Raw genomic sequence first — 27333 nt, 5'->3', positions numbered from 1 at the left:
CTGACAACTGGCTGATGCAGCCTGCCCTACTTGGGGGGAGGGTCAAGGACTAGAGACCAAAAGCAGGTTGGGGTAAATTTAACATCAGACACTGAGAGAATTGCTCGGGCTAAAAGAGTAGGAAGAGGGGGCCTGATTTGCCGTGCAGGCTTGGGCATCCACACCCTGGACATAGCACACATACTCAAGATAACATGGATTAGTTCCCCATGTTGTGTTCAAACCAATATGGTTAAAGAGTCGTAAAAAAGTGACTTTCCCTCCAACCCCCTCCCCCAGTGCTTATTTATGGGCTAAGTATGGGTTATAATCCATATCTGTACACAATCAGGGCTGATAGTTTTTGGGAAGCGTCTCATCTCAGGTATGTGGAGAGCCGAGGGGAGGCCGACTTGTTATCTTGCTGCCATCTACTGGCTGGATATTCCAACTGCAGCTCCCACAGGATCGTCTGTGCCTGGGCCCATCTTGGAGCAGTTTGCCCAATGAGGGAGAAGAACTGACTCGGGCTCACTGCTTTTTGTTTTTCAGGAGTTCACAGAATCTTGGAAGGGACCTCCAGGGTCATCTAGTCTAACCCCCTATACAATGCAGGAAATTCACAAATACCTTCCCCCCACACACTGCCAGTGACCCCTGCTCTATGCCCAGAAGATGACAAAAAACCCTCCAGGATCCCTGGCCAAAACTGGCCTGGAGAAAAATTGCTTCCTGACTCCAAAGAGGCAATCAGTATTTTCCTGGGCATGTAAGAAGGGGCCACGAGAACTAAGCACTGATAAAACCCTTCCTGCCCTGCCTCTCATGATCTGCCTAACTTCACAGAATCAGCATTGCTGTCAGATGGCCATCTAGCCTCTGTTTGAAAACCTCCAAAGGAGAGCCCACCACCTCCCAAGGAAGTCTGTTCTACTGAGGAACTGTTCTAATTGTCAGGAAGTTCTTCCCAACGTTTAGCTAAAAACTCTTTTGATTTAATTTCAAACCATTGGTTCTGGTCCGACCTTCTGGGGCAACAGTAAACAACTCTGAACCATCCTCTAAATGACAGGCCTTCAAGTACTTGGAGATGGTGATCATATCACCTCTCAGTCGTCTCCACTCCAGGCTTCCATGTACCTGTCCTGAGAAGTGTCAACCTAGTCTGAAGCCATTGTAGTGGTTTAAAAACATCTGAAGAGCTCTGCTGGGTCAGACCAATGGCCCATCTAGTCAAGCTTCCTGTATCATGCAGTGGCCAACCAAGGGAGAGCAATCAAATGAGGAGGGAGGGGAAATGAGTTTTAGTCCAAAAACAGATGCCTCCTCTTGAATGTCCATGGGGCCGAGTTCCTGAGGTTCTGTCTGCTACAGCCCAGTGTGAGGGGTGATAGACAGGAGCTGAGGAGAGACTATTTTTGGAAGAGCCCCTGAATGTTTCATTTGAGTATGGTATAGCACAGCTACCAGCACTGTTGTACTGTTTTCACAGATGAGTTATTTGAGGGTTTTCAAACCTGTGTATTCAGGATGTGCGATGTGATGGTATAGTCCAATCTTGTCACATCTTGGAAGCTGAGCAGATTTGGTACTTGGATGGGGAGCCATCAAGGAAAACTCTGCACATACCTGGTGGCCATGTAAAAAAGTGCAAACGTTTTGGAAAGACATCATCTATCAAATTGCTAGCTACAAAATACCTCTCAATCCAAATATACTAGTGCTTAACTTATGGAGGAAACAAACCTCCAAAATAAACAATAGAACTCTCATAGAAAACTTATGTGCAGCAGCTAGATTCACCATAGCTAAGTCGTGGAAGAGCTCTAAACCATTATTGACTTCTGACTGGATATCTAAGACATGTGAACTTTGTATATTAGATAAAATTTCAGAGTCTTTAATGCAGAAACTTATGAGAATTTCATCAGTCAAAATTTACTTCAGCGTGGTTTTCTTTTTTGGAATACCTTTCAGCAAAAGAAGAATTCTCCTCAAGTTTAGGCACAATTATTGTAATATGATATTTGGCTATTTTGTCTTTTACTTCAAAGTATGAAGGGTGTCTGCAGTTTAGTGATATATTGTAAATTGTACTCTTGTTCATTACATTTAATAAGATTTCTGTTTAAAGGGAAGTCTCTGCAGAGGAAGGCACCGGCAAACCACCTCTGCATCTCACTTGCCTTGACAGCCCCTTGACGGGGTCGCCGTAAGTCAGTTGTAACTCAGAGGCCCATACATACATAAACCATGTGTGAGGAACCCTTCTCAGGTAAAGGGAACCTCAGGAGCCCAAACCTTTCCCGACAGGTATGAAAGAATGGCACCAATAGCGGGGTTTAAAAATGAAATAAGAGGAAAGATTTATTCTTAATGAAAGGCAGGGAAATGGGGAAAAGGTTTTATGAGAGCAAACAGTTGGCAACCAACAAGTGCCCGCTACAAACACTATAAACAATGTTTAGGCTTTCCCAAACTCAGGAAGAACTAATAAAAATTATAAACCCTATCAGAAGGTTCCTTACAATAAGCAGGCAGTTGTGATACTAGTGAATTTATACCACCAATAAACCAGGGTTCCCCTGATTAGGCTCTGAATCCCAACTAGTCCCTGTGTGAGTGGATGTCTTTCCCTTGTTTAACCTGGGGCTGACCTGTTACTCTGGCAAATCCCTTCAGCTCTGCCCCTCTCTCTGGGACATCCTTTCACTGTCTCCCAGACTGAGCGTTTTCTCTCCGGAGGCAGCCACTCAAAAGGCCCCCTCCTCCATTAAATTCACTCTCTCCCCACAAAAAAACCACTCCAACCCCCCTTCCGTCAGCTCTCCTTCCCCCCCAGCCCCCTGCTGGATGCTTCCGTTGTCCTGGAGGCGACTCACCAATCAGAGTGAGCCTCTGCTACTACCTCCCCTCAGAGTGGTTTTTCATAGTACATCACACCATGGTACGGATACGTCCAACATTAAAAGGCTGAATGCTTGCAGTTTACATGCCGTGCTGTAAAAAGGTCCTAGGTCCAATCCGTAAAGGAAAGCAAGGTTGATTCATATGCTACCGTCCGTGTGGCCACCACAGGTCTTGCTGGGAACTCTGTGCTCAGAACTTATCTTCCAGGAGCAATTTAGACTGGGGAAGGAGGCTTTAGCTTTCCCCCATGTGCTGATTTTTTTCTAACTTGAAATTGTCCTAGGGAGCCTCTGTTTGCCCTGTTTGGAAAAATCTGATGGGGTTGCACATGCACTTTTCCAGTGAGTCCAGTGGCAGCTCCCCACGCTATTTCTGGTAAAGGAAACCGTACTGGAGGAAAAACGGCTGAAGCCCGCTCTCCCCACACACACCAGGGTCCCGCTCCGAATCAGACCCACATGCACCTAGGAATTAATAATTTATTTATTATTTATATTTATAGCCCGCCCATCCCACAAGCGGGCTCAGGGTAGATGACATCATGTCAGTAATATAATAAATACAGTTAAAATTTAAAACACAGTAATAGACATTGAAAGCAAGGTCACAGTTCAGACAAAGTAAACTGGCTGTGAGAGGTTCCCTGGCATGTTGTTTGGGTTGGTAGGTGGGTGACAACGATCTCATGGAGGCCATACTCGGATGCCCGCTACCCCAGCCAAAGGCCTGGCGGAACAGCTCCATCTTGCAGGACCTGCGGAATCGAAGAAGATCCCCTCAGGGCCCTGACCTCGACAGGGGGCATGTTCCACCATGCGGGGGCCTGGCCCTGGTCGAGGTAAGACGGATGTCCTTCGGGCCAGGGACAGCCAGGATTAAGAAGAGAAGAGATTGGATTTATACCCTGCCCTCCACTACCCAAAGGTGTCTCAGAGCGGCTTACAAACTCCTTTCCCTCCCCCTTCCAACAACAGACACCCTGTGAGGTAGGTGGGGCTGAGAGAGCTCTGACAGAAACTGCTCTTTTTCAAGGACAGCTCTTATCAGAACTACGGCTTGCCCAAGATCATCCAGGCAGGTGCAAGTGGAGGAGTGGGGAATCAAACCCGGCTCTCCCAGATTAGAGTCCGCGCACCTAACCACTACACCAAACTGGCTCTTAAGATCAAAGAACAGTAGTCCCGACCACGTCTGTTCACATGGGGAGAAGTAGACTTTGTAACATGTGAATCCACCCCCAGGGAGCAAGTTCGAGTCAAGACTTCTCCCTGTGTGAGACTGTGGCTAGTTAGGGTAGACAGTACTGGGTGAGAGGAAGTAGTGGTCTGACTCGTATAAGGCAACTTCCTTTTCACTGTGACCACTGTGGTCAATTGTCTGGTATCCCAACACTATCACTCTCTTTCTACTTCCAGCCACAGCTGTGTGCTGAAATAACTCAACTGACCTCAGACTCCTGTGTGCCACATGCCGTCGACTTGCTTCTGACCCCATGAATGAATGGCCTCCGAACATTGAGTTCTTAATAGCCTTGCTTGGGTCTTGCAAACGGAAGGCTGTGGCTTCCTTTATTGAGTCAATCCTGATTCCGTGAAGTTAGGCATATCATGAGAGGGAGGGCGGGAAGGGTTGCATCAGGGCTTAGTTCTCGTGGCCCTTTCTTACACGCCCAGGGAAATGCTGATCGCCACTTTGTGGCGAGGGAGCAATTTTTCTCCAGGCCAGTTTGGCTGGGGATCCTGGAGGGTTTTCTTGTCATCTTATAGGCATGGAGCAGGGCTCACTGGGGGTTTGTGGTGGGGGAGGTATTTGTGGATTTCCTGCATTGTGCAGGGGGTTGGACTAGATGACCCTGGAGGTCCCTTCCAATTCTATGATTCTATGAATAAGAACATAAGAACATAAGAGACGCCAATGTTGGATCAGGCCAAAGGCCCATCCAGTCCAACACTCTGTGTCACACAGTGGCCAGAAATACCAGTGCCATCAGGAGGTCCAGCAGTGGGGCCAGGACATTAGAAGCCCTCCCACTGTTGAATCCATCTCGGGTTTTCGTCTTTGCCAATATCCTTGAGCTTTTCCTAGCAAACCTCCGACTTAACCTTGGTGTTTGTTCCTGCAGATGTGGGGATCGGCGCACCCTTTGGCGGCAAGGACCAGCAAGGTGTGGTCTGCGTGTACAATGGCCGACCTGAAGGGTTGCACCGCAAACCTTCTCAGGTGTTGCAGGGACGCTGGCCGGACAGTCGTGCCCCTGACTTCTTTGGGTTCTCCATGCGTGGGGCCAAGGACCTAGATGGAAACGGCTACCCAGGTGAGGGCAATGAATTGAAATGACAGCAAAAGCTGCCTTGGAACATATGAAACAGAAAAGGGCCGTCGTTGAAAGCACAGAATGGCTGCAGAGCCCATGGTCTGCACGGACACGTTTGTGGGGTTTGTGTCGGCTTCTGAAACAATTGCTTCCCTGCCTTCCTTCCACCTAGTTTCCAAGGGGGCTTGTTGTGACTCAGACATTACATCAGGGGTGTCACACATGAGGCCTGGGGGCCGGATCAGGCCCTCAGAGGGCTTCTATCAGGCCCACAGTGGAACTGGCCGTCTTCTGCTGCTGCTTCTTCTAGTTCTGCTGCTGCTGCATCATTGTAGGTCTGAACAGCATACTCAAGACTGCAACAGCACAGACATTTTGATGCAATAATTCAGAGCAAGAGGTGTCAGTTATTAGACACCGTTAAATAAACAAAATATTGCAAGAGTGCTATTGCTTTAAGCATGATTTTAAGGGGGTGGGGAAACCTTTGTGTTCGTGTCCTTTATAAAGTTTATATCTCCACTACCTGGCATTACATTTTATGGCACACATGACCCGGCCCAACAAGGTCTCATTTATGTCAGATCCAGCCCTCATAATGAGTTTGACACCCCTGCATTACATTCCAAAAATGATCATATTAAACACCTATGTTTAGTTAGCTAGTTAGTTACTTCATGTACATCTTGCCTCCCTTCCCAGTGGGGACCCAAAGTTGCTTACATTGTTTTCCACCCCTCCATTCGTTCTTCACGGCAGCCCTGTCAGTTAGGTTAGGCTGAGGGTGTGTGACCGGCCAACTTCAGCGGCAGAGTGGAGATTCCAATCTCGGTGTCCTGGGTCCTATTCTGCCACTCTAGCTGCCACCCCATGCTTGTGTAACCATTTAAAAACTTGCATGAGTAAAGCTTGTCACCCCAAAGTCGCTTATATTGACACAGTCTGAATATGTCTGGAGAGGGTACTCTATAATCGGCCACAGCCACAGAGATAGCCCTCTCTCCAGTCACATAAGAACATAAGAAGATGCCTGCTGGATCCGACCAATGGTCCATCAAGTCCAGCATCCTGTCTCACACAGTGGCCAACCAGTTCCTCTGGATGGCCAACAGCAGGGCAGAGAGGCCGAGGCCTTCCCCTGATGTTGCCTCCTGGCTCTGGGATTGAGGCTGACTGCCTCGGAATGAAAGATAGCCCCCTTTCCAGACACGGCCCACCTGACTTATGAAGGTGGAAGACCCCAGAGTAGAACTTCAGCCAGATCTTAAATATCAGACAATCTAATATGAGAGAAGGCAGTGCCTCGGGTATCTTGGCCCCAAGCAATTTCAATAGTTATTAATTAGAGTTTTATCTTGGCCTCCCTCCAAGGACTTCGGGATAGCATGCATGTCGCACACACGTTTTATCCTTGCAACAAACCCGTGAGATGGGGCAGTTGGCCCAAAGTCACCCAGTGAGCAACTGGGCAGGAAGGAGATTTGAATCCATGTCTCCTGGGTTCAAGTGTGTCTCCTTAACCGCTGTGCTGCACTGGCTTGCAAATCAGTTTCTGGTATATGTACGTAGTCATGTAACCGTGTCTCCCTGATATTTGTAGGAGGCCAGTCCAACAAGGTTTGTATCATAAAGTGAATCATATCATTATCATCGGTTGTATAATTATAGATCATTATGCCATGAAACATTGCCGTGGGCAGAAGGAATTTCCATCAGTGGAGCGTAATTTCACCCTCTCTTCCCACTGCAGTCCAAAATGCCCTCCAAGTGCTGCTGCTGGGGGGCAAGACAGCCCCCGGGACTGCTTGCAGGGGAATGAGAGATCTGGGGTGGGGGTCAGGAATTGCCCAATCACACAAATCCTCAGTAGGTTCCAGCCAACCCTATAATTTGTACTGGGCATTAATGTAATATTAACATAGAGTAACATAGAGCTGCGGTGGCTCAAGTGGTTAAGACGCTGAACTGCAGGCTGTGGAAGGTCGGTAGTTCAGCAGTTCGAGACCCGAGTGTGCCGCATGACGGAGTGAGCTCCCGTCTCTAGTTCCAGCTCCTGCCAACCTAGCAGTCTGAAAGCAAGAAATTGCAAGTAGATAAATAGGTACCACTTCAGTGGGAAGGTAACAGTGTTCCGTGTGCCTTGGCGTTAAGTCATGCCGGCCACATGACCACGGAAACGTCTTCGGACAGCGCTGGCTCTTCGCCTTTGAAACGGAGATGAGCACTGCAACCCTAGAGTCGGATTCGACTGGCTTTCGAGCAAGGGCACCTTTAACTTTATCTTTACCTTACAGTTTCTTAACCACCTCTCGTAAGTACAAGTTGGAAAGTGCTGTGGCGGTATTCTAAAAGTCTTGGTCTCTAGAACATTCCTGGTTGCAAAGACTGGCTCCTGATGTGAGGTGTCAATGTGGAAAAGTTACCACCTTTTAACACGGGCAGTAAGAAATAAGCCTGATGAGTCTCATTCATAACAACATTGTCCTCGCTAAATGCGTATAAGTTCTGTGGTCTTTATCGCATGAGGAATGGCATGTGCCTCTTGCTATAAACCACACATTCTTATGCAAGAGCAACAGGCAAGAGGACCTCTGAGTACATGTGGAGTGATTTTTCCCTTAGTGGTATTCATTTAGGATGCAAGTATAAGATTCAGGCTAACGGGAATGACATCTAGGCAGGCTTGAGTTCATTTTCTTCATAAGAACTATCTTCTGGGAAACAGTCTGTCAAGATTTCCTGAGCTCAGCTGTCTTTTCTCTCCCTCTGTCCTGCAGATCTCATTGTGGGGGCCTTTGGAGTAGACAGAGCTATGGTTTACAGGTAAGCACCATGTATAATCCTGACCTGGATGGGCCAGGCTTGCTTGATCTTGTCAGGTCTTCGAAGCAAAGCAGGGTCAGTCCTGGTTAGTATTTAGATGGGAGACCACCAAGGAAGTCAGGGGTTGCTATGCAGAGGGGAGGCAAAGGTGAATCACCTCTGTTCCTCTCTTGTCTTGAAAACCCTATGAGGTCACCATTCAGCTGCGACTTGATGGCAGTTTCCAGCACCACAATGCAAAAAAAATGTGGACCCAGATCTACTTTTCTCAGCCTGGCATTTGATGACTGCTGCTTCCTCGGGAGGTGGTGGGCTCTCCTTCTTTGGAGGTTTTTAAGCAGAGGCTTGATGGCCTTCTGACAGCAATACTGATTCTGTGAACTTAGGCAGATCATGAGAGGGAGGAAAGGAAGGGTTGCCTCAGTGCTTAGTTCTTGTGGCCCTTTCTTACGCAGCCAGGCAAATGCCGATCGCCACTTTGGGGCCAGGAAGCAATTCCCTCCTGGCCAGTTTGGCCAGGCATCCTGGAGGGTGTTTTGTTTGTTTTGGTTTTGTTTGCCATCTTCCAGCCATGGAGCAGGGGTCACTGGGGGTGTGGGGCGAAAGTATTTGTGAATTTCCTGCACTGTGCAGGGGGTTGGACTGATGACCCTGGAGGTTCTTTCCAACTGTTTGATTCTATGCTAAGAATCTGCCTCATGCAAGACCACCTTTCTTGCTTTCTCTTCTCAGAGGACGCCCCATAGTCCACGCCACTGCCACTCTCAGCATCTTCCCCACCATGTTTAACCCAGAAGAACGAGCGTGCATCCTGGAGGACACGGGGATCCCTGTTGCCTGGTGAGTGGTTGCAGGGGATTGCTGTCCTGGAGGGTGCCAGCTGTATTACGTTCCCAGGGTAGCCTGGGAACTGTAGTCTTGTGACCTTTAAGAAAAAGGCATAGGGAACCATTGGTGGAGGAAGGTGTCCTTACAATGGGTTACATGCCTCAACCCACTTGCTCCATGGGCAAGGGGTTAGGCAAATTAATTTGCGATGTTTTCCCAGCTGCACTGGGGGGCAGATTCTCAATCCACGCCCTGTCTAGGTCCACACATGCCATATAATGAAGGCTTAGAAAATAAAGACTGCTGACATCTTACAGCAGTCAAGGAATTAAGTCATAACACAGAGACCATTTTCAGATGGTCTCTACATGAGACAAATAGCATGCAGATGAGTCCTGAAACTCCCAAGTCTTATGGAGCTAAATGGAAGCTGGAACAGCCCCTCCGGTTATTGAAGAGATGTTGTGGGGGAAGGTGGTATTTATAGGGGGGGGGGTTGGTTTCTCAGCCACTTGGGGGAGGGTTGGTGGTCCTGGCCACCAGCCCAATCTGACCATGATTTGGAGGATTGTAGTATATTAGCGGCGCAGCTGGGACCCGCACAGCTGGAAGGAAGGGCTGAGTTGGCTAGAAGTGATTCCCCATTGGACATGGCCGCTCCACTTCCCATGCTGTGGAATCAGAGGCCTTCCCCAGCTCCCACAATCTGCCTGCAATATTCTAGTTTACGCTGCTGCATCTTTTTCAATCAATCCATGAATCTGCATTTGTTGCAATCATCAGCCAAGATTGACACATGGGGAGAGTCAGCAGCACATCTACATACGATATAATTTCAAAGCCGCATAATAGCCTGATTTCAGTCATGTAGGAGTAATTAATAAAAAGACGTAACCAACTGCTTTCCTTGTTGAGCATACCCGGGTGCAACACTTGGCCACCTTAATGATGGTTTCGTTAGAACAGTCTGAGAAAGGAGGGAAATACCAAAGTCATCAGGTTTGCCTGGAAAAACTGATAAGATTGGAGTTATGTGTAGAGATTGGATGTCCGTATACAATGGTCACTGCAGTAACACATGGTTGACTGTTTTTTGCATGTAAATTTTCTGCAGCAGCTTTGCTGTAGCACCTGCCATTTTGGCCTGGGGCTCTCTCCTTTGTTACCCTTGACCATCTTGATCAATTTGGAAGAACCTAGTGCAGATCCCCCTCTCTCTTCCCACCCTTCCTAAGGCTATCGGGTAAAGTTAGGTGTCCAATTCTGGCTATACAAGAACAGTTTCCATCCCGGCTACCAGTTTCTCCTGCAAAGTGCTGCGTTTCCTCTTCATCGTTTCCAAAGAGCTTTGCCATCAAATGATCCCACCCTCTTCAGTCATCCCATTATGCAAGCAGGGAGCTGAGGATGTGACCAGCTCAAGGCTACCCAGAGAGAATCAAGCGAGGATGTGAACCCAGGGCATCCTTATTCAAGCCTAGCCACCAGGTAGCGCTGTCTTCCGCAGGTTACTTACCATATTCCTCTGCTTCCCCCTCCCTTTCTGCGGTCTCTCAACAGCATCAACCTGAGCTTCTGTCTGAACGCATCTGGGAAGCATGTGCCAGACTCCATCGGTGAGTAGTGTGGGGGGACAGGACTCGGAAGAGAAACACGGAATGGGTTTGGAGAAAAGGTCTGCGGGAGCAGCTTTAGTCAGATAATTCAGGGCTCTTTTTGTAGAAAAAGCCCAGCAGGAACTCATTAGCATCATAGGCCACACCCAACAGCAGAAACTCATTAGCATATCGGGCCACACCCCTGACAGCACAGCTCATTAGCACATTAGGCCGCCCCCCCGTGTTACCAGAAGTGTGGTCATCCAGCCACACCCACCTTTTGCTTGTTATTCTGTTTACTTTGTTGTCAAAACCCAGGGCCTTTTTTTGTAGCAGGAACTCCTTTGCATGTTAGGCCACACACCCCTAATGTAGCCAATCCTAATGAGTTCCTGCTGTTGGGTGTGGCCTATTATGCTAATGAGTTCCTGCTGGGCGTGGCCAACTTGGGAGCCAGCCAGAACTCCATTCCTGTGCGTTCCTGCCCAAAAATAGCCCTGGTCAGATGGCAGCCCTACAAGGAGTATGTAGGTAGGTAGCCAGCGTGGTACAGTGGTTAAGATGTCAGATCCCCACTTGGCCTTCTGGGTGGCTTTGTGCCAGTTGCTCTCTTCCAGCCTAATGTACCTCACAGCCTTGACATGAGGATAAAATGAGAAGTGCCCTGCTGGTGCGTCTGGTCTAGCTTCCTGCTTCACACCATCAGCCAGACAGTTGCTCTGGAAGGCCGACAAACAGGGCATAGAGACTGAAGGACACACAACCACGTATGCTACTCTGAGCTCTTTAGAGGAAGGGTCGGATTAAAACGCGCGGGATAGATGGGCGGGGGACACCAGGGCATGAGTAATGTGAAAACTGCATGTTTTGCCCTAGTGATACAGGAAAACGCTTTCTAAGATTTTGTTTCTTTGGGATTGTAGTTCCTTGGGGGGGGGGGCTTCTTCCCCATCCCTCCCTTGAAAATCTTATCGGTGACAAGGTAGAGAATTGGTAGGTGACACCCTCGTCTCTCTTCCTGTTAACCCTTTATAGCCCTCTTTACAACTCTTTCCTCTCCCCTGAATCTGTGGAGATGGGGAACAGGAACAACAAAATTAAGAGGGCTGAACCTACATGGGGGGGGGGGCACACCAAAGGTGCTTAAGAAACTCTTTTAACTCTGAAAAGTTCTTGAACATTTTTTGAGCCTTACTGGGCTCTCCGGGGAATTCTGAAACCGCTCCTGGGAGATCTGGTTTCATTTCCTTTGTCCGAATAAAAGTTGTATTAAGATCATGTGGCTTCTAATAAGAACTGTTGATGTTGTGGGCCAGTGCTGATTGGGGAGGGGTTTAAATTGGATTATTGGCAAGTCAACACTGTATGGTAATGTTATTTCCATGCTCTCCTTTCAAGACGAAAACGTTGAATGTCGTGGGCCGGTGCTGATTTTTTGGATTTTAAATCTGATTATTGGCAAATCAAAGCTGTATAGTAATATGCTTTTCTTTTTTGTGAATATTTGTGTGTGTGTTTTGCATGCCTGGAAGTCATGGCAACTTCTAGCGACCCCTAGTGGGGTTTGGACGTTTCAGAGAGGTGGCTTGATAGCTTGCCTGTGTGTCCCAAGTCTTGGTATTCCTTGGAGTTCTCCCTTCCAATTACTTGCCAGGGTTGGCCCTTCTTAGCTTCTGGCAAGATCAGGCTTGCCTGAGCTATCCAGTTCAGGGCAATACAATAATATTGTCTTGAATCAATGAATAATGTATTGTGGTCCACAACCAGATACAAGTTCACACAGCAAATCATTTTTAAGTATGAAGGTACAGATGTTAAAACACTCCAATTAGATGAGCAGATACAGAATTATAACAGAGTAATGAATTAAAATACATATAAAAGTTCATTAAAATAATTAAAATACATATAGAAGTTCATAAGATAACATCATAAAACTAATTATAAACCTAAAAGTAAAAACAGGCACTATTTAGTTTGAATTCCTAATAAAATCTAAATCAGAATTCAGAAACAGAAGTAAAATTTATTACGTACGCTAATCGCCTGAGCACGGAATTTGGCTGTTGCTTTAGTAATAGGTGGTTTTTCATCTGCTAATAGTTTATCTAAGCTTGCCCTGTCTGACACAGTGGCCAACAAGGGGCAGAAATGTTGTGTTGTGTGTTTCTTTATAAAGCGAGCAGGGAGAAGAAAACATGTTCTGTTGTTTCCACCTCAGCTAGAGGGCAGGGGCAGGTCCTCTCAGAATATAGGGTCTTCTTATACCTTCCTTACAAAAAGCCTGCATGGCATGGCGTCACATCTGTCCAGTTCCAAAGCCCTCCCACGAGGGGGGAAATCTAAAGTTTAAAGATATTTGGCGATTGTCGTGGCGTATCTCATCTCCTCAGACGCGCTGAAGTCGGGAGACTTTGTTCAGTCTTGCTGGTATTCCGTGTCACAGGTTCTTTGCTTAATTAAAGATTTAGCCTGATCAGAGGACTGTAGTAAAAGAACGCCAGGTTGAGGACCCATTTTTCCAAGACCATCCTCAACTATATGTAACCATCTCGGTTGGTGAGAATCTTGCAGGACAAGGGGGAGAAGGCCTTTTGTGATCATATATATCTTAAGCCATTGAAAGGCGGATGCCAAGAGAATCCTCGCCTCGATCCTCATTTGGCTGGTTTCTAAACGAAGGAGGGAATTAGGAACACTGGGGGGGGGGGGCTGTAAAACAGCACAAAGAAATTTAGATTGTAACTTTCCAAGTAAATTCAGACTTGTAGCCGAAACGCCAGTAAAGGTGCCATACGCAAGCTGGGCTGTTACTTTTGCCTAAAAGAGCTTCAGTGCAGCAGGTACTTAAAGACCCCCTCTTAGAATGGTACAATCTCAGTATCGCCTGCATAGTCCTTTTGGCGCACTCTGCTTCCATTTACAATGTGCAGCATAAGACCCATTTTCCTGGAATACTACCCCAAGATAAATAAATTTGTTAACCTGCTCAATTTTATTCCCTTGCATCGACCATACTTTTTTTGGAGGGCGTTTACCAGACACCATCACTTCAGTCTTATTATAATCAACAGAGAGATGTTCTTTGTCACAGTACATGGCAAAACTGCCAACTGTCCTATGGAGTCCCAGTGGCGTCCTTGATAAAAGGAGCACATCGTCTGCATATAGTAAGGTCGATATATGACACGAGCCAAGTTTTGGGGGGTGAAACTCAGTATTTGTCATGTGCTTAACTGCATCACTCAAATAAAGACCGAATAAAAAAGGAGCTAGGAGGCAGCCTGGTCTGACCCACTTAAAAGTATTCATAGGTTCTGTGAGGTCCCAAAGGACTAGGCAAAGCACGGATAAGGAAGAGCAACCTTTTGTCCATATTAGTATCCTCTGGTTTCCCCCCCATAATCATTGCCTAGATAAGGAATCGAAGGCCGCCTTTAATTTATTTATTTTATTTATTTTCATTACATTTATACCCCGCCCTTCCCGCAAGCGGATTTAAATCAATAAAGGAAACATATAGGGAAGTTGGACCTTTGGCAGAGTATTTTTCAATTAAATGTTGAAAGATCGGACAGTACTCCATGGTTGATCTTTCTGCACTAAAGCCAGCTTCTTTTTTTTTGGTATAATCTCTTCTTGCTCCAACCAAGTTCCCAGCTTATCTAATAAGTGACTAGTGTATAGTTTACTAATAATATTTAAAAGCATGATAGGCCTATAGTTAGCAGGGTCATTTTTCCTATCCTTTTAGTAAATAGGGGACTACAATTGCAGTTCTCCATTGCTTAGGAATGTGACCTGAGTTATCAATGTACGTAAATAGTTGTCAGGACCCACAGCCAAACAACGAAGTACACGCTTCCAGGAAGGTTTTACTTTTATTGAAAAGCCATAGATGCGATAATAAGAACACTGTTAGGAATGAAGGGCTACCTGGGTGCATAATAGGATATAGGGCATTCGTATGCGTCCCCCCTAGCAATAACCAATTAGGTGGGCTCCCGCGCTCGGGAGACTGCAAGACTCTCTAACGGTTGCGAAGCTGGGAACAGAGAAGCTCCCACGGACGATAGACACCACAATCTCCACCAGTATAATTTTAAAGATAAGCGTTGCAGCTTTGAAGCAATTAAGCGCATGGGAAGGAATGCAAAGCAATTAGAAAACATCTCCACACTCATGGCAGCGTAGCTGACAATAGTACAGCTAAAACTGTGCCACCAATCCATATTTTCTTTCAGGGATTCAGGTGGGGATACTGTCAGATCCTGGGGCTTTCCCATTTTTAAGTCTTGCAGTGTGTGCTTTTACTTCCTGAGGAGTAACCAGAGGCCATTGGGGGAAGGGTTTCCAGGGCTTCAGGGACAGGGTCCCAGATATGATCCTCATATAGCCCCGGGGAAAAAGAGGACCATCTGTCCAGGGAAAATTGACTTGCTTTCTTTTCAAGATGAAGATGTTAGGTTTTATTGTAGCAAGATTTTATACACACACACACATTTTATAATTGGCACTAACTCAATCTGAGTGAGCCCCAGGGAGAATGACACTGATGATGGATTTGTCCATTCCTGGCTCCCTGCTTAATTTATGTCCTCCATGGTCTAACTTACTGGATGGGAATAAGTCTTTGTCACGGGTAGAAGAAGGGGATCACGTCTGGTTCTTTCTTCTTGAGGCTCCACAGAGAAGCAAAGGGGCACTGGAGACCTTGGATAACATCCTGCATAGCGGTCACATCAAACTGCTTTTGGGGATGTGACCAACATTCTGGGTGGCGAACGCTGAATCTCACTTGGCACCCTCTTCATCTCTGTCTCACCCGGGCAGGGTTCACTGTGGAGCTCCATCTCGACCGCCACAAGCAGAAGGGGGCAGTGAAGCGGGCGCTCTTCCTGCAGTCCCGCCAGCCCCATTTGATTCAGACGGTCCAAATTCGCAATGGTGCCAATGCGGTGTGCCGCGAGATGAAGATCTACCTCCGGGTGAGTTGTGGTTCATACCAAAGATTCCCCCCCCATATCCGTGCCTTTGGGAGCACATGAGTCTGTATTGGCGATCGGTACCATTTGCACTTCCCAGTTCGTCAGTGTAATAATTGTTTCTTTAATTTGTTTGCACGTGAAGTTTATTTTGTTTGCACATGAAGTTTGCACATCATCAGATCATCTGTCCCTCGAGGCCAGCCCAGGCTGGTTTGGTGTTACTGTCTCCCAAAAAGTCTGGAGCAGAAAAAAGGGTCTCTCCCATTCCTTTAGCCCAGGAATGAGCCTTGTGCATGTAAAACATTTGCTGTACCTCTAAGCTGTCATGAGCTCCACCCCAGTATCCTGGGCTTGCTTGAACCATGTGGCTTGAGTTTGGGACCCTCATCCAGGGGTCCCCACCCTTTTTGAGCCTGCAGGCACACCTGGAATTCTGACAAAGTGTTGTGAGTGCTGCTGCGAAAGAGCTGCCGCAGAAGGGGAAGCCAACTGTCACATGGCTGCCACAGCTTGCCTTCAGTCGCACAGTGAAGACCCTTGTACAGTGGTAGCAGCTGCTGCCACCGCAGATTTCTTTTTAAATTAAATCTCAAGTGGCTTGTAATGATTCCTTGTTTTATGAGTGTGTGTGTGCCTTTAAATGCTTGGTTGGAGTGCATGGTTAGTAGATTATAGTGACCGAGAGAGAAAAATGTGCTGTGATTGGTGGATGACAGAGTGTGGGAGGGGTTTTTGAAGTGAATCTGTGTGGGTATGTCAAGTGTGTCAGTTATGAGAGACAGAAATCAGTTGGAATTGTTCAGTTAGAGAGTTAAGTCAGAGAGTCTTTAGTTAGTTCTGAGTGAGTTCTTAAAGAGTGCAGTATTTATGTCCTTAGCCTGTGTGCCTGACTATAGGAAAGAGTGACTCCTGTTAATGTTGGAACTGAGTGTCAAAACAAACAAAAAGTAAAGGAAAAAAGACTGTGTGTGGTACATTTGATAGACATATTTTCAAGTCCCTTAATCCAAGATAGTTACAGAATAACCAACCTCATATTTCGTTCTTCAATAAATCATCTTTTGTTCAAGTTTATCCCCGAATTTAGTTCTATCTTTCCTCAGGACCACATAGATCCCTGAAAAGCCCCGACTCTAGGTTACCTTACCAGAAAAAGAAACAGAGAGAAGGTTTGGAAATCCTTACGTTCCTGGTGGCAGCAGAATCTACCCCGTTTACAAAAGCAAAGAGCACATTTAAAGGGAAAACCAGTCCTCCCTAAAGAGAGGACGCCACATGGCCAATCTGAAGCCTTACTGGGCAAAAGCCCTACCTGGCACCATCCACATATTATTGGCTGCTTGAGAGCTCAGCCTACTAGGCAGGAGCATGTGATTGGTACACTCACCGGTGCACAAACATGGTTGGCATGGCATACATTATAGCAATGCCGCAAGGGATAGGTAGACACATCAAGATGGTCAGTGTTAGTCTGTCTGTAGGATTAGATGAGAGCAAGAGTCCAGTAGCACCTTAACACAGATCTGTTCCAGAGTCCCCGTTGTCTTGCCAAAGTGCATTAGGAGACCCATGCGCTGAGCCTTGCAGGTTCCTACATTTTTAACATGCATGGCTCTCTCTCTCTTCTCCATCCCAACAGAATGAGTCCGAGTTCCGTGACAAGCTCTCCCCCATCTACCTGTCGCTCAACTTCTCACTGGATCCAAAGGCCCCGCTAGATGCCCATGGGCTGCAACCCATCCTCAACTACCTCATACACAACCACATCGAACAGAAGGTACTGGCGGGAAAAGAGAGGGGAAGTGTCCGATGGGGCTGGGCCTGGCCGCTAGCAGTTGACTCTTAGCATTTAGTGAAAAGTAAGCTGGTTTATCAATGGTCTGGAGAGTATGTCTCTCCTCCCTTTCAGGAAGCACTGCGGTGAACAGCTTGGTGGTGGAATATACTGTCAAGTCACAGTTGACTTATGACAATCCCATAGGGGCGATCCCCCATAGGAAAGAGATGAGCAAGGTGGTTTGCGGTTGTCTGCTTCTGCATAGCAACCCTGGAGTTATTTGATGGTCTCCCATCCAAGTACTCACCAGGGCTGACCCTGCTTAGCTTCCGAGATCTGATGAGATCAGGCTGCCCTGGGCCATCCAGGTTGTGTCCCAAGCAAGTTACCTGGAGAGAAAATAGCACGTAGGGGCGATAGAAGATCAAAGCTCAGGGATGGCGCCTTAGTGCCTCCTTTCTCATGGTGTATGCCTCTGTTCTGTCCAGGAGTATTTGTTAGCCAGCCCAATCCTGGAGACACCAGTGTGATCCAGATTCTAGCTAGTATATTTTATCCCTCCCTTCCAGCCCTGTAGCCAGGATTTTGTAGTTTGAGGTGCAAAAACTTGGCTGGTGGGGCTGCCATTATTATTTGGTGTAGTGGTTAAGTGCGCGGACTCTAATCTGGGAGAACCGGGTTTGATTCCCCACTCCTCCACTTGCACCTGCTGATGTGACCTTGGGTCAGTCACAAGCTCTGGCACAGCTGTCCTTGAAAAAAGAGCAGTTTGTGTTGGAGCTCTCTCAGCCCCACTCACCTCACAGGGTGTCTCCAAGTGAAGGGCGGGGTATAAATCCAATCTCTTCTTCTTCTTCTTCTATAATGACGTGCCCCTCTCCCTCCCCTCCTGCAAGGTTTAAAGCGATCCTTGAAATGCTTTGGGAGAGAAGTGGGGGCGGCGCACACCTGGACACTTTTGGGGCCCTTTCTTCTCTAAAGCATTTAAAGGGATCCTTTAAATGCTTTTAAGAAGAAGCGTGCACCCCTCTCCTTCCCCTCCTGCAAGATTTAAAGGGCCCTCCAGCTGATCGATGAGCCACATGCTCCCCGCCGATCAGCTGAAGGGCCCTTTAAATCCTGCAGGAGGGGAAGGAGAGGGGCGTGCGCCAGCACTCTTGGGAGAGGCCAGCAAAGAAATAGGTGCCTCTCCAGCAAGGGCATCCTAGAAAACTTCCCAGTGGGCTACTGGTGGCCAAGAGGGAGCCAGGCTCTTGTACAACTCTGCCTGAGCCCCAGGGGCTGCTTGGTCCACACCTCTCATTAGCCATGGCAGTTGGTGTCGGCTCTCCAGCTCCCTCCTCCTGCACTGCTTCTGGTTTAGGGGAAGATGCAGTGAGTGAGCTAATGCCCATTCATCGGCCCCACTGAGCTAAATGTCCCTGCAATGCTGGCTTGTCGCCCAGAAGGGGCCGCTCAGCCCCCTCCTGCTCTCCAGTCTCACATCTGGCCTTCTTTCCCTGCCAGGCCCAGATCCAGCTTGATTGCGGTGAAGACAATGTCTGCGTCCCTGACCTGCAGCTTGAAGTCCTTGGGTAAGAAGGCTCTTGCTGCTCTACACCCCTAAGGCCAGTTTGGTGTAGTGGTTAAGTGCGCGGACTCTAATCTGGGAGAAGCGGGTTTGATTCCCCACTCCTCCACCTGCACCTGCTGATGTGACCTTGGGTCAGTCACAAGCTCTGGCACAGCTGTCCTTGAAAAAGAGCAGTTTGTGGCAGAGTTCTCTCAGCCCCACCCACCTCACAGGGTGTCTGTTGTGGGGAGGGGAAGGGAAAGGAGTTTGTAAGCCGCTCTGAGACTCCAAGTGAAGGGCGGGGTATAAATCCAATCTCCTCTTCTTCTTCTAAGGTCATAGTCAGGTGCCCCAATATGCACACTCATACACAGGCACCTTTGGTAGTAGTAGAATTTGGGTCACCGTGGTCTCCCTTGGTGCCTGGAAGGACCTACCCACCCCCCGCCACGCCCTGTCCTGAAATGGAAGTACAAGAGCAAAAAGCTGCTAGTGACCAAAATGGTGCCCTTCCCTTCCCCACTCAGTGATGGAAGCTCTGCCTCTGCTGCCGGTTCTCCCTTCCCCTCGCTCCCTCTGATGGCAGTTGTAAGCAGCGCCAACATCACAGATCCGTGTTTCTGTCATAAGCAGCGGGTGTGGCCCCTGAGGATTCTGTTGCCGCAGAACCCCTGGTGACAGTCGGGGCAGGGAGAGCGGTTTGTTCCATTCAGTTGCTGGAGGCTTCCTTCGGTGAGCCAGATGCGGCTTCAGTTTCCTGTTCTCGATCAAGGAAGAGGGAAGAAGAGGACAGAAACTTAGCAGCAGTTGGCTGGATGCGTTGGGGATTATGGTTATTTATGTGTCTCCTTCTTTGTGACGTCACCATCTTGAGTGTGCGGTTAAGTTCAAGTGTCTAACTGTTCTTAGACTCCTTGGGGATGGGTGGATGGATATTAATTTGTCCTGTTCGTTTCTGTCCCACAATAAATTCTGGCCTTTCTGCCCACTTCTGTATGAAGTGTAAGCTGTAGGGTTGCCAACTCTGTGTTGGGAAATTCCTGGAAATTTGAGAGTAGCGTTTGGGGAAGGGGAGAGCCTCAGTGGAGCATAATACCATAGAATCCTCCTTCCAAAGCAGTCATTTTCTCTAGGGGAACTCATCTGTGTACTCTTGGAGATGAATTTCAGATCTCAAGGTGCCACGTGGAGGTTGGTAGCCCTAGTGAGAGGAGGCGCTTGGGGAGTTGTCGTGCCTGTGATCATTCAGGCCTGCTACATGGCACAACTGAGAGAGAACCTGAGAAAGTGAAGGACCTTTCTTGCAGGAATCAGGGAGGGAGGAAAACCAAGGTGTTGCTCTTCCCATAACTTAAAGCCATGGTAATGGTACAATCCCTGTAGCTGTGAAGGGAGCCTAAAGGGTGCCAGGGAAAACCCTTTCCCTCACCCATGGCAAGTCCCTCTTGCACCAGGACACACCCTCAGAGCTGGTTGTTGCTGCTGGCAGGGCCGGCTCACCCGCTAGGCGAACTAGGCATTCGCCTAGAGCGCTGACCGGCCCTTAGGGGCGCCAAACAGGACGCAGCGCCCCCCCACCAAAGCCTCCCAGTCCCCGCCAAAAGGACACGGAGGGGGGCAGCACATGCAGGCACAGCAGTGTCCCCCCCGGGAAGTCCTTCCCGCGGGTTGAGCGAGAGGAAGGCAGCAAAGGCGCGACTCCACCCCGCCCTGCCCCCCAAACTACAGAATCCGCTTTGAAGGTGCTTTCCGGCCAAACGGGGTCAGTCCATACAGTGGGATCCAGGGGGAGTGAGAGTGGACTGAGAGTGGATCATTGGGGGGGGGCAGCCCCAGTCTCCAGAGGGGGTCTGGGCGGCGCCTGCAGGGCCCCGGTCTCCTGCGCCCGTCTGACTGCTGCCTCCTCATCCCAACTGCCTGCCCGAAGCGGAGTTCGGTGCTGCGGGCCGTCCGCCTCCCCAACACCCCCACCCCCCCGGCACAGGGGCCGTCCCTACCTCTCACCGGGCCAGATGGGGAAACCGCCGGATCCCGGGCGCGCCAGCTCCGCACTAGCACTCAGTCCCTCCCACTGGCTTTGGCAGAGCCGGGCTCTCTTGTGGTGAGCGACACCCTTCCGCACCCTCCACTGGGGAAAAGAAGCAGAGAGACCCCCCTCCCCCCTGGCCCCGGCTCACCCCGACCCCTGAGGGCACCCCGGAGGCCAGGCCTGCTGGCAGAAGACCCCCGGCTGTGGAGCGCTCCCACGCCTCTGGCTGCACGCCTCCCCGACCCTCCACCTTCGCAGCAACTCGAAGCTTGCAGCAAAAGCGCCCACCAAGAGACCTCCTCCCTCCTGGCCTGGGGCTGTCAGCCCGCTGCCGCCGCCGCCCAACTGGGAAGAAACCGGCGCTGGACCGGCCCAGAGCGGCTCCCGCCCCGTTCAGCTGCCCTGCGAAGCAGCCCCCAAGAGCTGAGCGGAACTTCCCCCATGGCCCCTGCCGCTGGATCCCCTGGTTCAATGTTTTTGAAACTTGGGGGGTATCTTGGGGAGAGGCTCCAGCAGCTGCCCTGTGAGTTTGGAGCCCCTCCCTCATACCCCCTCTTCTCCAACCCCTAGAATATACCCTATGTTTTCGCCATTGACTTCAATAGCCCATAGGATATAATGGGGCCGAAATTGACATTCGGCTTAAGACTCTGGAATCAGCTCCTAGTGCCGAAATTGACATGCAGGAGTCTTTCTGCCCACCAAAATTGATTCTGCCCGATTTGGCCAAATTCAAATTGGGCCGAAGTTGTTTTTTTTGCACACCCCTACATGTATTGCTATCAATTAAACAGGCCTGAATACTAAACTGGACATGTCAGATAGAAATTCCTTTGTATCAATTTTTTTTTTTAAAGGATGTTCATTTGTCCTGTGGCAATAATCCCCTGGTTCAATGTTTTTGAAACTTGGGGGGTATCTTGGGGAGAGGCTCCAGCAGCTGCCCTGTGAGTTTGGAGCCCCTCCCTCATACCCCCTCTTCTCCAGCCCTCAGAATATACCCTATGTTTTCGCCATTGACTTCAAAAGCCCATAGGATATAATGGGGCCTAATTGCCGCCGCAATTCGATGGCGATTCGGGAGCAAGCCGATTCAGATCAGAGAATCTGAATCGGCCCGCAGCAGCCCGAAAGGGCCCCGAATGGGCCATTTTCGGGGGTGCATTCGGTTCAGACGAACCGAATGCACATCCCTATATACATGTACAATCTATGAGCTGGTCAGAGATATGGGAGCATCATACGTGACATTAAAAAGCTTTTCTGAAACTCTCCAGTGCACTGTGGCCTGCATGTTAGTTATGCTGGACTGTGGAAGAGAATACACTCCAACCAATGTATTGTAGATTGATCTAAACCTTCATGTATGACCACATTCATTTTCCTGCAGCCCGGCACTATCCACCCCACACTTCATGAAACGGCAGGCTTGAATGGTAGCTTCGGAGTTGACCATCATGATTGGCATTCTCACTCTTTTTCTCCATCCCTTTGCAGGGATCATAGCATCGTGTACCTGGGAGACAAGAATGCGCTGAACCTTTCATTCCATGCGCAGAATCGTGGTGAAGGCGGTGCCTACGAAGCTGAACTTCATGTGACTATGCCGCCAGAGGCTGAATACACAGGGGTCCTGCGGGCCCATGGGGTAGGTACCTCATAAGAGAGATTTCTCCACTCCCAGACAAATTTATTCCCACATGAGAGGGGAAACCCCTTTTAAGATAGTGTCTGTTGTGACATGTGTGCTTCAGATATCAATTAAAGCACACACAATCCATTAAAAGGCATTGAATTCATTTGGCTAGGATTAATCCTAATGCTGTGGGAGGGTTCTGAGATTTCTCTGTTAGAGAACGCTAGTGTCTCCATTGGGGTTGTTCAGTCACGCAGTCGAGTCTGACTCATCGCGACCCCATGGACCCCATCACGCCAGGCCCTCCTGTCCTCCATCGTCCTCCGGAGTTTGCTCAGCCTCCATTATAGGGTCTCCATTACAGAACTACAATCCCCAGAGTTCATTAGAAAAAGTACTGTTAATCCAGTTTTAATAAGGTGGCTACTGTGGGCCTGGGCTCAGTGGTAGAGCGTCTGCTTTGCATGCAGAAGGTCCCAGATTCTATCTCTGGCTGAGGGCCTGGAGGGCTGCTGCCAGTCTTGAGTAGATAATACTGACCTTGACAAACTAATGGTCTGACTCCGTAGAAAGCAGCTTCATATGTTCATTATCAAGGAGGCAAGCCATGCTTCCTCTAAGCTGTGGAGACTTGTGAGCCAAAATTCTGCTTTGTGAGCTACTGGCATTAAAATTGTGAGTGAGCGATTTGGCTACTGCATAAATTAGTTTGCTCTGGAGCCATCCTTTCTGAGCCAAGACAAAAATGTGTGAGCCGCAGGCTAAAAAATTGTGAGCTAGCTCACACCAACTCAGCTTAGAGAGAACACTGACCATGACTCAGTGGTAGAGCTCCTGATTTGCACACAGAAGGTCCCAGGTTCAATCCCCGGGCAGAGTAGACAAGTCTGACATTGCTAGTCTGATTATTTAACTTGGCACAGGATAGCTTCATGTGTCCTCCTGTGCCCTGTAACTTCCAAGAACCGAATAGGAGTCACCTTCGGAAAGACGATTCCACCCACCCACCCCAGCCCTAGTTCCTTTGCAGAACAACCAGCAGTTGTTCTGGTGCAGTTCTGGTCACCACACCTTAAAAAGGATATTATAGCTTTGGGAAAAGTGCAGAAAAGGGCAACTCGAATGATAAAAGGGTTGGAACACTTTCCCTATGAGGAAAGGTTAAAGCGCTTAGGGCTCTTTAGCTTGGAGAAACGATGACTGAGTGGTGACATGATCGAGGTTTATAAGATTATGCATGGGAAAGAGCAGGTAGAGAAAGAGGTACTTTTCTCCCTTTCTCACAATACAAGAACTGGTGGGCACTCCATGAAATTGCTGAGCGGTCGGGTTAGAACGGATAAAAGGAAGTACTTCTTCACCCAAAGAGTGATTAACACATGGAATTCACTGCCACAGGAAGTGGTGGTGGCTACAAGCATGGACGGCTTCAAAAGGGAATTAGATAAGCATATGGAGCAGAGGTCCATCAGTGGCTATTAGCCACAAGGTATAGATAGGGGCTCTGGGGCAAGTGATGCTCTGTCATCTTGGTGCTGGGGGGGTCAACAGTGGGAGGGCTTCTAATGTCCTGGCCCCACTGGTGGACCTCCTGATGGCACCTGGTATTTCTGGCCACTGTGTGACACAGGGTGTTGGACTGGATGGGCCTTATGTTCTTATCTGCTTCTTCTAATAACAAGATTCTCTGGTTCTTTCCTGCCAGAACATGAATAGCCTGAGCTGCAAGTACGACACAGTGAATGAGACCAACAGAGTCATCTGTGACCTTGGCAATCCAATGAAGGCAGGTGCCAGTGTGAGTATCCCAGACTCCATGCCAGGATGGGCATTATTGTTAGAACAGGAGTTTTGAGGTGAGGTGCGGGTCGGGGGCTTGCAGAACTGCCTCCCTTACCCTAGAGTAGTGGGAGAACCCTTGCAGTCATGAAGGAATGCTTGGTGGGGGTGTGGAAATGGCATGGAATGTCTAGGATGCACGATTGCCCCTTGGGAAGAAAAGTTTAGATTTAGCCAGTGTCACCTTAAGTTAGCTGCAGTAGGGGGAACTCACCAGCAGTGGATGGGACGAGGCAGCCCCATTCTTTTGAAGTGACCCAAGCTGGCCTCAGCCACCTCTCCAGTCTGACGCAGAAGAATCTTGGAACCTAAAGAATCCCTCTCCCCACATCTTGTGAAGTTGGAAAGGTGTTCTGGAAAGTACCCTCACTGAGACATTCTGTAACAACTATGGGATATGTTTGGCTTGATTGTATTATGCTTGCAAAGGCTTTCCTTGCGGTCATGTCAGGAAGGCCTGTTGTCCAGGCAAGGGTGGTATTCGTGTTTACCACTGTTTCCCTTAAAAGTCTGGCAGCTGAATTAAAATCTGAAGATTTTGATTTAGAAAAGAAACGTGCTTCCGGGATACATTAGATCGTTCCCCAGCTTTACCCATGAAGATTTGAATCTTTTTCTACAAACATAACAACAAAGAAAACCCCACCACCCACCCTCTTCCCCAACATAGCCCATCAGCAAGAGAAGGAAGTAAGAGGAAAGGGAAGGAAAAAAAAGGAAAGAGCTGAGAGGCCGGATTTTTTTAAGGAAAAAGGAGGGTGAGAATTGGGGGGGGGAGGTAAGAGGCAGCGATGTGGATCATGATAAGCAAGGAGTGGAGAAGGTGCTCGAAAAGGCACTGGGAATTTTGGCAAAGGGAGGTGAAGCTCTTAGCAGCCTCCCAGCTGTCATACGCAATTCTCGCCCTTGTATCCCTGAAATGTTTTTCTTTTCTCCCTTCTATTGCAAGCCATTGTGCCTGCACCAAGGGCTACTGACTGTTTCAGTGACACCTGGTACAGAGACAAAGCAAGATCATCCACCTCCAGTACCAGCTGATTGGAAGCAAGGCCCAGGGCAGTGAATCATGCAGAGATGCAGTGGGCACTCTCCTCTGTGCATGGCCACACTGGGCTGACAGGAGCCTTTAATGAATTACTTTATTCATTTATCATGGCACACGAATGTGGCCAGTGTACAGTTTGGGAATTATTGGTGTATAGCAGCTCCAGGATATCACTGTAGCAAGTGGGCAGCATTTTCTACAAAGGTCAGAGTCAAAAAGCTTTGGTATAGTTAAAAACAGAGAGAAATAGAACTGGAAGGTACCCCAAGGGTCATCTAGTCCGGCCCCATACACAATGCAGGGAATTCACAGCTACTCTCCCCTCCCCCCCCCCGCTACTCCCCTCGTGACCCCTGCTCTAGGCCCAGAGGACAACCAGGAAGGGAAGGGGGCTTGAGCCTTTCGTGTCTGAAGTGCTTAGTCTTCATCCTTGCCCTGCTTCCTCCTTCACAACACACCACCGTGAGTTGGTGGGAAAGGAGCCCCAGGTCCCAGATCCTCACTCTCCTCTTTTTTGTTTCCCTCCCTAGCTCTGGGGTGGCCTGCGCTTCACCGTGCCTCGCCTTGCCGATACAAAGAAGTCCATTCAGTTTGACTTCCAGATCCAGAGGTAAGAGAGGCAGGAAAGAATCCCCAGATACCCCTCTGGCCTGTCCCTCTCCTCTGTCCTCCTCAGCCACAGCCAAACAGAAGAAAGACAACTCTGCACCATTTTGTTTCTTTTTCCTTGTTTGGCCTTGGTGTGCCCCCCTCCCTTTCTTCTTTCTATGAGACACACAACCCACAGATTTAAATGTTTTATTTATGGTTTGAACATAACACTGAAGAAAATAAGGTAGATGTTAGGATGTCCTGTTTCCAGTTGAACTGTTTCCCTATTCCAGCAACTGGGATCCTTTGTTACAAGTTGACTCTGTTCAGCCAGCTCTAAACAGCTTCCTCTCCACGCTTTCACTCAGCCAGACACACTCTCTGCTCCCTCACAGCTTCACTGCTCTCTCTTAACTGCCCTTTTCCAACTGTCTCTCCCCAACATTCCATCCACGCTCATTGGTCGCTTTTAGGGAGAGGTGGAAAACCTTGCCTGTCCACCACACAGCCCTTTCACGAAAAATGTCTGGAGAACTGCCCTCTTTCGATTCTAATGAAGATTTTCTGGACATGGCATCCCCCCTCCAAGTGGCAGTTCAACTCTACAGCATTCCCCCCTTGGTTAAACTTGCAGAGGGAGGCAGAGGGACACAGCTATGCTGTCTTTCAGAGACGGTTATCATTTCTGATCGTCATGTTAAGGAACCCCTGACAAGCTCCCAAGGAAGCCTAGGACTTTCCACGTCCCAGTCTGAAAATTACTTCCTTAAGTCATGGAGTGTGATTTTGTTGGGTGTCCATATTTATTAGGGAGCCACCCTGGCATGCGGCTTCCCATGAAAGCCTAATGTCTGAAGAAGAAAACAGGAACAAGAGGCATGCATCCTGACCGGAGAATCCTCCTAATAACCTTTTTGCGTCATTGTGCCAGCCTGTCATATGCTGCATGACCCCAACAGTCTCACGTAACCATGCCTTGTTTCTCCACAGCAAGAACGCCAACAATTCGCATAGCGAGGTGAAGTCGCTCCCCCTACGAGTGGAGGCCCTTGTTCGTCTTTCGACTCACGAGTGAGTGGGCCGCTCTGAGAAAAGGGCTGTGCTTAAGGTTTGAGTGAGAGAGATGCTGAAGAACAGTCTTGCCCACAGGTTGTGTTCTCCAGCCTGGGAGCTCTGCCCTCTAATCCCCCAGTGAATGGAGACAAATGATGGTTATTTGTTTATGTGGTTATATGCCACTTTTCTCCCCAATGGGCATAGTGGCTTACAGTAACGTTCTAATCTCCTCTTCTCCAGTTTATCCTCACACAACAGTCCTTTGAGCGGCAGGCCTGCTGCTTGATAGCTCCCAAGCCCCTCAGGAGATATAGGATGGGCCCCTATCGTCAGGAGGAGGAGACATCTTTTATATTTTCCCCATTTTA

General features: G+C 48.7%; 1 protein-coding gene across 1 annotated transcript in view; it reads left to right on the top strand.

Moving 5' to 3' along the window:
- Nucleotides 1-27333, top strand: part of ITGA5 (integrin subunit alpha 5) — a 190739-nt gene that overhangs the window by 153216 nt on the left and 10190 nt on the right. The window contains exons 13-23 of the mRNA XM_015421472.1: nucleotides 5012-5203; nucleotides 7981-8026; nucleotides 8759-8866; nucleotides 10415-10470; nucleotides 15286-15440; nucleotides 17080-17217; nucleotides 18724-18791; nucleotides 22296-22446; nucleotides 24140-24232; nucleotides 25849-25928; nucleotides 26900-26980. Coding sequence (XP_015276958.1) covers nucleotides 5012-5203; nucleotides 7981-8026; nucleotides 8759-8866; nucleotides 10415-10470; nucleotides 15286-15440; nucleotides 17080-17217; nucleotides 18724-18791; nucleotides 22296-22446; nucleotides 24140-24232; nucleotides 25849-25928; nucleotides 26900-26980 — 1168 coding nt within the window. The remainder of the gene's footprint in view (nucleotides 1-5011; nucleotides 5204-7980; nucleotides 8027-8758; nucleotides 8867-10414; nucleotides 10471-15285; nucleotides 15441-17079; nucleotides 17218-18723; nucleotides 18792-22295; nucleotides 22447-24139; nucleotides 24233-25848; nucleotides 25929-26899; nucleotides 26981-27333) is intronic.

The sequence above is a fragment of the Gekko japonicus genome, unplaced genomic scaffold, assembly GCF_001447785.1.
Source record: "Gekko japonicus isolate JY-2015 unplaced genomic scaffold, Gekko_japonicus_V1.1 scaffold963, whole genome shotgun sequence".
Classification (NCBI taxonomy): Eukaryota; Metazoa; Chordata; class Lepidosauria; order Squamata; family Gekkonidae; genus Gekko; species Gekko japonicus.
Note: the sequence above shows the minus strand (reverse complement) of the source record. Positions and strands in the feature narration are given on the sequence as shown.